The sequence below is a fragment of the Lottia gigantea genome, assembly GCF_000327385.1.
Source record: "Lottia gigantea unplaced genomic scaffold LOTGIsca_16, whole genome shotgun sequence".
Taxonomy (NCBI): domain Eukaryota; kingdom Metazoa; phylum Mollusca; class Gastropoda; family Lottiidae; genus Lottia; species Lottia gigantea.
The window spans coordinates 478,567-490,058 of NW_008707965.1; the positions used below are offsets into that span (position 1 = coordinate 478,567).

General features: G+C 30.7%; 1 protein-coding gene across 1 annotated transcript in view; it reads right to left on the bottom strand.

Moving 5' to 3' along the window:
• Positions 1-11,492, bottom strand: part of LOTGIDRAFT_177999 (hypothetical protein) — a gene marked incomplete at both ends in the record, with an annotated part of 15,663 nt that continues 4,171 nt past the window's right edge. The window contains 8 exons of the mRNA XM_009051112.1: positions 1-54; positions 2,474-2,475; positions 2,703-2,744; positions 3,618-3,741; positions 7,400-7,496; positions 8,051-8,117; positions 9,323-9,443; positions 9,773-9,844. Coding sequence (XP_009049360.1) covers positions 1-54; positions 2,474-2,475; positions 2,703-2,744; positions 3,618-3,741; positions 7,400-7,496; positions 8,051-8,117; positions 9,323-9,443; positions 9,773-9,844 — 579 coding nt within the window. The remainder of the gene's footprint in view (positions 55-2,473; positions 2,476-2,702; positions 2,745-3,617; positions 3,742-7,399; positions 7,497-8,050; positions 8,118-9,322; positions 9,444-9,772; positions 9,845-11,492) is intronic.

Sequence of the window (11,492 nt, forward strand, 5' to 3'; positions counted from 1 at the left end):
TTATTCTAATGGTTTAAAGGGACAGGTTTTACATTTTGGGGGGTTGATTTTAGTCTTGAATATTTGTAAATAGTCTTCATAAGTACTAGAAATGTACTAAAACACATAATTCCTTGAAAAATATTTCCAACTGGTAATTTTACTCACTATTTCCATATGTCTTTTCTATATATCACAGAGTATTTTTTTTAATTGACGAGTCATTTTAACATTTAAACACTGATAATTCTGGACACACTTGGATTTGAACGCTCAAATTTCGACAGTTAGCTGTTAACACTATTACTGATTAGCTCAGCTAAGTTTCTGAGACTACAATATGATTGGTAAAAAAAATGGCCTACCTGTCCCTTTAAGGGGATCTCATTTTTTATTAATGCAAAAACAAGTCTTTTCTTCATTACAAATTTATTGTTTCCAAACTTCTTATTTAGATATTAGATATTTTTGACCACGTAAATTATATATTTGGTTTCTTATCTGAAATGTTATATGTAATGGAGGTATTTAAGATCTGAAATAAGACATGACTATATCAATAGCCCGTGCATGTTTTCTTTGAAATCTTGCACTTGTATTAAATTATATCCAGTTTGGATTTATAGAAATATTGATTTGAGAAATATACCTGGAGGTCTTAAAACTATTGATCTTTTTTATTATAGTTTTTATCAATCATAAATAGTTCCCTATAGCTTTATCTGTGATATTATTAGCACTTCTTGTTTTGCACTTAATTGTATACTATCTTTTCTTTATATTTTTCTCCATATTTAGATCTGTTAGACTTGTATACTTAAAACAGAACATGAATCCTTTTGTATCAGATTCAGGTTATGTTTGCTGAAATATGTCACTCTCTGGAATAACTAATTCTACTCATGTCAACTTTAAATTTCTATCAATTTCATACAGACAGCATTATACACATTATTTTCACATGATTAATCTTGCCCAAACTGTAAAGATATTTTGACTAGTTTATGTGAGAAATTTTGGTTGGAAGTGCCAAGTTCACATTTGAACCCAGGAATTTTTTTATTAAGAAAAGTTACGTATGTGAGCATGAATATAATTGCTATAATCAAGTAGAAAAGTATCCATTTGGATTGAAAATGTGATGAGATAAAGGAATCCGCAGCTGCTTAAAGATAAACTACCTTTTAGTATGACCACAAAATTGAAATATTTAAACTTGGCCAAGTCTTTGTTCAATAGTGGACTTATCTGGTGTCAAATCTGATGAATATATTACACTTATTGACCAAGTTTGAGACTTTAAATTTTATGTTCATTCTAAGAGATAGTATTCCTTTAAAAGAGCTAAAAATGTCAAGATCCACAGCAAAATGTATGCCAAAACTCTAAATGTATTTACACTTATTATTAAACTTTCACTTTGTTATCTGGGGTTGTCTTTTTATAGTCTGGTACAATGTTTTTTTAAACAATAGCAATGTGATCATTACTTGATATTTTCATTGAAAGTAAAATACCCTCTTTGCTTCTGATTCATTATATGTGAAAAGCTTATTTTTCAAAAAAATATTAGGAATCATAAACATAAACCGCAGTCTTATTCCTGTTGTACCCTTGCAATTATAACAAACTGAACGGTCTGTTATCTTGGGAGGGGAATTAGGTGCATATCAACTTCCAAATCCACTTTTGCCGATCCACATTGAATATGGAGGATGTAGGTTGGCGTTACCTTGCAATTATAGCAAACTAAACAGGGGTCAGTTGGATAGCAGAGACATAACTGTTTTGTTGACTGAATGTACAAGATTCCATGAAGCACAAACAATATTATAAAAAAGTTGAGTCAGCTATTTCAGTAAAAGAAATGATACTACCAAAGATAGTATTACAGATACATCCTTAGTTATATCTAATTATCTTAACCTTTAACTTGCACCTTGTTTTATCATAAATCTTAACTTTGTGACCTAGGCCAGTGCTTTTATGTTCTAATCACCATTTAACACAAAATTTTCTGTGAAAATTTATCTTCATGAATACTGTAATATTACTAGAGATTAGAAGGATTTAGATGCAAATTCACAACTGTGGATGTCAACAGCTTTCAATTTAGGAACCCATGTACTTTGAAATCATTTATTCTTTTGGACACCAAATTTGAGTTGATTTCTCCTCAATGGCATATTTCTGAGGAATTAAATTGCTAATTCCACAGTAACTTATGGTAGTTTTTTGATCTTTGACTTTGGCACCATTGTCTACATTTCATCAAGCACTTATATATAAAATCTCTATTTGCAATATTATTCTGCTCTCCTTTCACACATACATTACTCATTCAAACCATTTTCTTTATATCAGTTTATCTGGAAAAATAAAACATTTAGAAATATAGTTGAATAAAGTTATTTATACACAATAAAGCTTAGTATGGTAATAGATCTTACGTGAGTTTTTCAACACAACCCAAAATCATTTCTGCTTTTTTAACCTCTAAAATAATTTATGCATTTGAAAAATAAACAGCAAGATACTTGAAATGATGAGATAAGGTAAAGGGTCACAGTTCTTTTAGATATTTCATTACTTTAAGCACTTAACTTTCCCAAGCAGACTGTCCGTTTAATAAACCTACCAATAATAGTCTTTTTCTTTATGTCGTGATTTTTCAGATTTCTGACTGCGAGATTTCTGGGGTCGATTTGTTTTCCGAGATTGACCTTTTTCATTTGGTTTCTTTACATTTAATAAGGGATGAATTTCTGAAAAAAAAAGACACACCATTAAAGGGATTGTAAAGAAGTTTTCTAAGTTTCTTATGTGTATGGGGGACACTGATATCATCAATTTGCACCATTCCACTTTTCATTCTGACGTCTGTGGTTCTTTCAATTCCACGTTTTATGACGCTACTACAAGGGGAACTGCATAAATATCAATAGTAGCTTACACTAGCTCCCCTCAAGTGACGTCATAAAACACGTTAGTTTTAGTGGGATTGCAAGAGCCACAGACGTTGGCATGAAAAGTGGACTGGTGCAAATTGAAGCCATCAGTGTCCCCGATACACAAAAGAATTTTAGAAAACTTCTTTACAATCCCTTAAATTGATATCTAATGATATAATTGACGAACTTGTCCTGTTTTGGATATAAAAACAACAGTTGTAACAGATGGATCATTACTGAAAAAAGTGAATTGCGCTGTTCAAATAATTATAAGAAATAGGTATAAAAACTGTTTTAAAGGGACAGACTCCCAATTTTCAGGGGGTTGATTTTGGGCCTTGAATATATGTAAATAGTCTTTCAGTACTATCAATGTATGAAAATAGCATCATTCTTTTAATAATACATCTAAGAAGGAATTTCAGTTTCTATATGTCTTTTTATATATGGCAAAGACTAAAGACATTTTAACTTTCTGGACATACAGAAATTTGAAGGTGAGCTGTGAACTGAATAGCCTAGCTAATAAAATACCTGTTTCTAAGACTAAGGCACAAATGGTCAATCGAATGGCGAACCTGTACCTTTAACAAAACAAACAATTGGTAAATCAATACAGATAGTTGGAAAAGAAATATTCAGACAACTGCATCCCTTTAAAAGATTTTGAATAAAGTAATTTCCTACCGTCAAGTGGTGCATCAGGAAGATCTATGTCATGTGATTTGGTTTTCTTCTTCTTTGGTGATGGTGACACATCAGAACCAGAATGAGGTCTCTTTTTTTCATTAGCTGTTGTTGTTTCTTCTGCCTATAGAATCATTGAATACAATCTAATATAACCAAACTTGTGTTCTGTTTTCTTATAAACTTTAATTTTTAATATAGCCACTTCAATCAATTTTCTAAACATTTGTCTAATTAACCTTTTGACCTAATCAAATTCCTTCACTCTCTCACAAAATACCAGCGCTGTAGAGGACAGATATTTGAGGATTAAGCAATGTTTGGTCAAAAGTTCAACAGGGCTCTTGTTAGACCCTGGCTGAATTGGCTATATCAAAAATAAAAGCTAATAAAAAATGGAATGAAAGATTGGTCTCATTTTAATTACATTGAATACAAAAAATACAGAATTTTATACATTTGTATAGGAAATACAAAAGTGTATTAATTAGAAAAATTAATTAAAAGGAAAAATACACAGAATTAAACTTTCTATAGTTCCAGTCATCAGATTGGTTAATCACTTCCAAACAATTTCTCATTTTAAGCTAAAACTTATCTATGCTTTAATTTCAACACTATCAGAACTATGAAGTAACATTTTCTCATGTAATTCTTAGCCTTCAACTTTAAGACTCTTTTACAAATATTGAATATGTTAAAAAATTAATGTTTGTAAATATTTTGATTCCTTTAATAAGCCTGTTACCACAGATAGTAATCTTCATCTAAGGCAGGGCAAACAACTTTAAAAAACCACAAATAGTTTATCTTATGTTTTTCAAACATTCAACAAAAAAATTCTCAAAACAGACAAAAAATTGGAATGCAAACTTTTAATACCAACTATAAACAATATTTTTATGAAAAGACATCCCCAAAACCATAATTTTATATTATACCATAACCATGATGTACATAATAATGATATACCAGGAGGTTAAGACAGTGTCAATATACCCTTTAAAATAAGTAAAGACTTATTCACCCTTCTCTTTGTTCATTAAAATTAAGTTCATAGTATGTAAAAGGTTTTTTAATCCATCCATTACTTTCCTGATGACAGTATACCTTCCTATTGAAGATTTGTTTTGATATATAAATACACCAGACAGATTTCCATAATTTTGTTTTGACCATGTTTCTTTGAAAAAAAAAATTTGATGTAAAAAAATGAAAAGACTAAAGCATGCAGTATAAAATAAACAGCACAAAATCCCACAGCAGTTAAAATTCTAAAAAAAGAATGGCAATAAAACTCTATTTAAAAAAACAAATGAAAATAATTTAAAAGGGCAATCTGCTTTTTCTGTAAAAAGTTTCATAATCAAAGATGTCTTAAATTATATTTGAAAATATTTTTCAAGTATGCTATTTATAACTTTGTATCTACTTGATCAAACTGAATTTATCTTAAAATGAGTTATTTAAAAACGGAGAGCACTATTTGTTAATTAAGCAAACTGGCCTAATTTTGGTGTTTGGCTTTATAATGGCTCAATATTTTTAGTTAAAACCTTTAGAATAGGCGAAAGACTTCTCTTCAATTAATTTACTTAGTTTTGTAACAGCTTCAAAAAACCATAACGAAATTTTGTCGTTAAAATATTAACAGCTGAATTTGTTTCGTTAAAAATTTCAGATACATTAAGTGATACATTTCTCTAGATTTTAATGTATAATTTTCACAAATTTGAGCACACAAAAAAAAATTGCAACCTACAAAAAAGCAGAATGCCCCTTGAAAGCAAATGCATTGTTACAAAAGCTCAAGCAAGCATGGGATAAAAAAATGAAAACTGTAGCAGGCAGGGGTTGAAGAAGAAAATCTGAGGTTTAATACTAGCTAAGAAGCAAAAGCAAAGAATAAAATTGCTAAAATAAAAATAAAATAAAATCAAAGCAAGCATGGGATAAAACAAAATAAAATAATGTTACTACAGTTACCCTAGAATTAATGGTGGTGGAAGAAGAAGAGGTTGTTTTTCTCTATTTTTGACAGAAAAACAAAATATACAGATAGATTATTACAACATTTATTGTTTATGGATCAACCAGCAACCAACTAATCCTTTAATTAAACTTTATTTTTAACTTTACCTGTGATTCAGGTTATCACATAATGACATAATATCCTTTATGATATATTGGTAAAATTCTATGGCATTTTGATTGTTTTAAATTTCATTTTTTTAAACCTCAAAGGGATTCAGGTATATCGACTGGACATATGCCTTCATGAAATATTGGTAAATTTCTATTTTGATTGTTTGAGAATAAATTCTGGATTAATCAATTGCTGGAATTGCCTCTCAACACATTTCAAATCTAGAAAATAGAAGTGCACCCAGTAAACTCTTTGTTTTGTTAGTTTGTATAGATCTAAACATTCTTTGTTTCTTTATTTAATCAATACCAATGATTAGGATAATGATCAATAAATAAGTTTTATTTTTTTAAAATACTGAGTACTGAATATTTTCCATTGATAATTAGTCTAATTAAAATCATACCAAACTTTTGTTCCAAGAAGAATCGTACACTGAATGCACCTTTGGTTTGCGTCACAAAATCCAAGCCTTAGTGGAAATATCATTATAAGAAGTCCGTCTTTAGACCGTAACAGAAATTAAAATTAAATTAAAAGGTATTAAAAATTAACGAAAAGTTTGGTCTAATTTTAATTGATATAATAAAATATAATATTTACTCAACGTTACTGAAATATTTGAGACACTTGACAGAAAATCCATACTACCATGTATGAAGACAGATTTCAATTCAGATTCTTATGAAATTTAGATTCAAAATACATTTAGAAATTGACTCATAGAGTCAATGAAGACAAATTCAGAATGCTTTTTTAAGTAAAGCAATTTTCTAAATTTTTTATATGTATCGTGGACGCTGATAGGATCAATTTGCAGCATTCCATTTATGTGGTTCCACCAAATTTAAGTGCTTGATGATGTACCTTATTGCAAAATATGCTTTATCAAGTAAGGCCCTTCGCGATTAGTGACATCATCAAACATTTAGTGGAATTGCAGGAACAATTAGAATGGTGCAAATTGATGCTATGAGTGTCCCTGATACACAAACCTCTTTACAATCTCTTTTATCCTCTTGAAATTATTCTTTGACATCTACTTTCAATTTATCAACATATATATTTTCAAAGAAAAAGAGAATAACAATTTTTAGTAAATTCGGATTGGAATTGCATGAAATCTGCTTCAGTAACAGGGAATTCCAAAACTAATTAATGTAACTAACTTTGGAGTCCCTTTCAATAGATAGATATATATATATATACATACATGATATAAAGTCTAAAATTATTACTACAAAAGGAACATGCTAAAAATACACAGTAATCTAAGATTATCTAATATTTCAACTAAACACACAGTTTTTATTTCCTGCTATTAATCTGATAAAATAGAGATTGGACAGTTCTATTTGACCAATGGATTCGACTAATGTTTTAATTATTCAATATCTATGTTCAGAATTTCTCCCAGTTTCCTACTGGGCTGAGAGAGGCACAAAGAGCTAGAGGTCCGCAGAAGACAAAGCATTTTAGAACCCCCTTCCCCCCACTCTTAATTGCTGAGAGAGTTCGACATGTAACATCAATGGTCCCAGGGTGGCAAAGGAGAATTTTAAATGTGGTACCTTTTGGGAGGCTATGGAAATTTACCCAATTCTCAAAGTTTCAGTGGTCAAGGGAGATAACTTACCACATCAGTTGGTACTGGCCACCCTTCCTCTGGTTCCTCTATTTCTGGTGAAACATGTAAATACAATAAAGCATCTCCATCTTCACTCTCTTCATCACTACAAATATTAACAAAGTATCAATTCAGACTTGAATCACATTGCAGTTTGCCGGTAAAATTACCCATTTTGTGATTCGATATTTCCTTTGATTAGCCAAATCTAAACTAACTTCATTGGCAAGATCAACCCTAGGAAGAACATTTTGAATCTCTACCGAACTTTTATGAAATGCGAATCAAAATTAAATTTAAATTGCTAATCAAATATTTCAATCTTATTTTATCCCTAGTTCAAGCAAACATATTAGTTGCTTTACATTAAAATCATGTACAATAACTCCTAGTGGAAATATTTGAAATTAGACTGAAGAGTTTAATACAAAAATTGCGAAACTGCAGACATATTTTCAATTGGCAATCTATACACAATATTGCTTACATTGTTAAACTGAATAAATAAAAACATTCCTAATTCAGATATGAACTCAACTTCTAAACATTGTCTTATGAATGATATTGATAGATAAACATGAGTAGAAGAGGAGTTCATTGAATAGGTGAGGGGCATCAAATACATTCTGGTACATTATTTTTAAGTTTGTATTAACATACCTGCTGACAAAAGCTTGAATTGGTTCCACAGTTGTCACATCTACATCTACCTCTTCCTCTTCTTTACCTGTATCATATAATTATAGGAAACCAAGGCTAAAAGGTGTTTGAAGGCTAACTGTTTGATCAGACACATGTAAACAGGCATACATGGGAAATCGGTACAAATAGAAATAGCTGAGCAATGTAAAAGCCAATATAATAAATTATGACAGGTCTGTATGAATTTTCCTCATATGCCAGATAGTTATAAAGTATTTAAAGCCGGTATCTTAAGTGGATATATGTCTCTGTGGCTGGATGTTTGGTTGTTAAAAAGCATAAGAACGGCAAACACTGGACTACTTTTTGATATAACACTGTAGTATTTTTTAATACAACGCTGTAGTATTTTTTAATATAACACTGTAGTATTTTTTAATACAACGCTGTAGTATTTTTTAATACAATGCTGTAGTATTTTTTAATACAAAGCTGTAGTGTTTTTGATACAAAGCTGTAGTGTTTTTTAATACAACGCTGTAGTATTTTTTAATACAATGCTGTAGTATTTTTTAATACAACGCTGTAGTATTTTTTAATACAAAGCTGTAGTATTTTTTAATACAACGCTGTAGTATTTTTTAATACAAAGCTGTAGTATTTTTTAATACAAATCTGTAGTATTTTTTAATACAACGCTGTAGTATTTTTTAATATAACACTGTAGTATTTTTTAATACAACGCTGTAGTATTTTTTAATACAATGCTGTAGTATTTTTTAATACAAAGCTGTAGTGTTTTTGATACAAAGCTGTAGTGTTTTTTAATACAACGCTGTAGTATTTTTTAATACAACGCTGTAGTATTTTTTAATACAAAGCTGTAGTATTTTTTAATACAACGCTGTAGTATTTTTTAATACAAAGCTGTAGTATTTTTTAATACAAATCTGTAGTATTTTTTAATACAACGCTGTAGTATTTTTTAATACAACGCTGTAGTATTTTTTAATACAACGCTGTAGTATTTTTTAATACAAAGCTGTAGTATTTTTTAATACAAAGCTGTAGTGTTTTTTGATACAACGCTGTAGTGTTTTTTGACATAAGGAATGCATTGTACAGGCAAGATGTAACATTATAAAGATATGGATGTTTCAGCCACAAAGTAACCGATATGGCTTTCTTGTTGACAGTCTCTTTGACTTCTTCTGGAATGGGAGATGAAGACAGCAAAATTAATCAGCTTTAGAGTTAAATGAGTTGAAAGAGAAAAAAACAAAAAGTCACCATTTGCATTTTCTTCTTTTTCTTTGTCTTCATCTTCCAGATCAAATTCTGATTCTCTCTCCTCATATTCTACATTTTCATCTAATTCTTTAAAATCAGGGGCAAACGCTGACCAATTTTCCTGGAAAGAAATAGAACTACATAGAAGATAGATGCAAAATCTAACCAATTTTCCAACCAACATATTAGTCAAGGACCAGCTGGTAGAAAGGATCCTTGTGAATCTAAGTTGTTATCCTTGTAAAAAATTATTGTTTCTTTCTTGCTTTCTTTATGTAGTGCCTGATTTTAAGTCACATCACACTTACTGCTCCAGTGAAATGGTGCAGACTTTCCTCAAAAAGAATATTTTTTGATGCCATTGCCTCTAAAATCAGTAATCTGTTGATCATATCATTCCAAGTTCCAATCTCCCTACCTAATCTACCTTCAAGATAAAAGATTACTTACAACTTGATTCTGAGCCCAGATAGAAACTAAACCACTTGATATTGATACAATAATAGGTCGTACTGGATGCCACTGAAATTAAACACAATGTCCTACTACATAACCATAATAATTAATAACCTTTATGAGGATATCTCATGGCCTAACGGATTCAATCTCCCTCTGGATAATGCAAAATAAATTTTAGATTATATTCTTCTGTCAGTTATTGGGCTGACAAACACTGGATGAGAATGAATATATCTAGTCTGCTAAGATTGTTGTTATGGTCACATGATGTGATGCTCAGAAATTCCAAAGATAGCTTGCCAGGCAAGGTAACATACGCCCACTGGCAGCTGTCAGAAATGATTAAACAGTCTTTAGTGACTACAGGGTTGCACAATATAGCTAATAGAGTAAAACGTCAGGTCAGACACGATATTTCGGTGAAAAATTATCCGATCATCATGAAAATCGATAGATCATCATGAAAATCAATAGGGATCATCTTCATAATGACATTGACATACAAAATAAAAATCAAAAGAATCTGTAAACAATTGTAGCCTGTAGAGTGAGCACGAGTTGCACAATATAGCTAATAGAGTAAAATGTCCCGTCAGACACGATATTTCGGTGAAAAATTATCCGATCATCACGAAAATCAATAGGGATCATCTTCATAATGACTTTGACACACAAAATAAAAATCAAAAGAATCTGTAAAAAATTGTAGCCTGTAGAGTGAGCACGAGTTGCACAATATAGCTAATAGAGAAAAACGTCAAGTCAGACACAATATTTCGGTGAAAAATTATCCGATCATCACGAAAATCAATAGGGATCATCTTCATAATGACTTTGACACACAAAATAAAAATCAAAAGAATCTGTAAAAAATTGTAGCCTGTAGAGTGAGCACGAGTTGCACAATATAGCTAATAGAGAAAAACGTCAAGTCAGACACGATATTTCGGTGAAAAATTATCCGATCATCACGAAAATCAATAGGGATCATCTTCATAATGACATTGACAGATAAAATAAAAATCAAAAGAATCTGTAAAAAATTGTAGCCTGTAGAGTGAGCACGAGTTGCACAATATAGCTAATAGAGAAAAACGTCAAGTCAGACACGATATTTCGGTGAAAAATTATCCAATCATCACGAAAATCAATAGGGATCATCTTCATAATGACTTTGACACACAAAATAAAAATCAAAAGAATCTGTAAAAAATTGTAGCCTGTAGAGTGAGCACGAGTTGCACAATATAGCTAATAGAGAAAAACGTCAAGTCAGACACAATATTTCGGTGAAAAATTATCCGATCATCACGAAAATCAATAGGGATCATCTTCATAATGACATTGACGGATAAAATAAAAATCAAAAGAATCTGTAAAAAATTGTAGCCTGTAGAGTGAGCACGAGTTGCACAATATAGCTAATAGAGAAAAACGTCGAGTCAGACACGATATTTCGGTGAAAAATTATCCGATCATCACGAAAATCAATAGGGATCATCTTCATAACAACATTGACATACAAAATAAAAATCAAAAGAATCCATAAAGAACTGTAGCCTGAAGAGTGAGCACGAGCCAAATTTGAACGGACGGACGGACGGACCGACCGACGGGGTGATTACAATATACGCCCATCTATATAATTTCCAGAGCAGGAATTACCAACAATCTAGGCCATACCAATAAACAAAGTGCTTATATAGAAGAA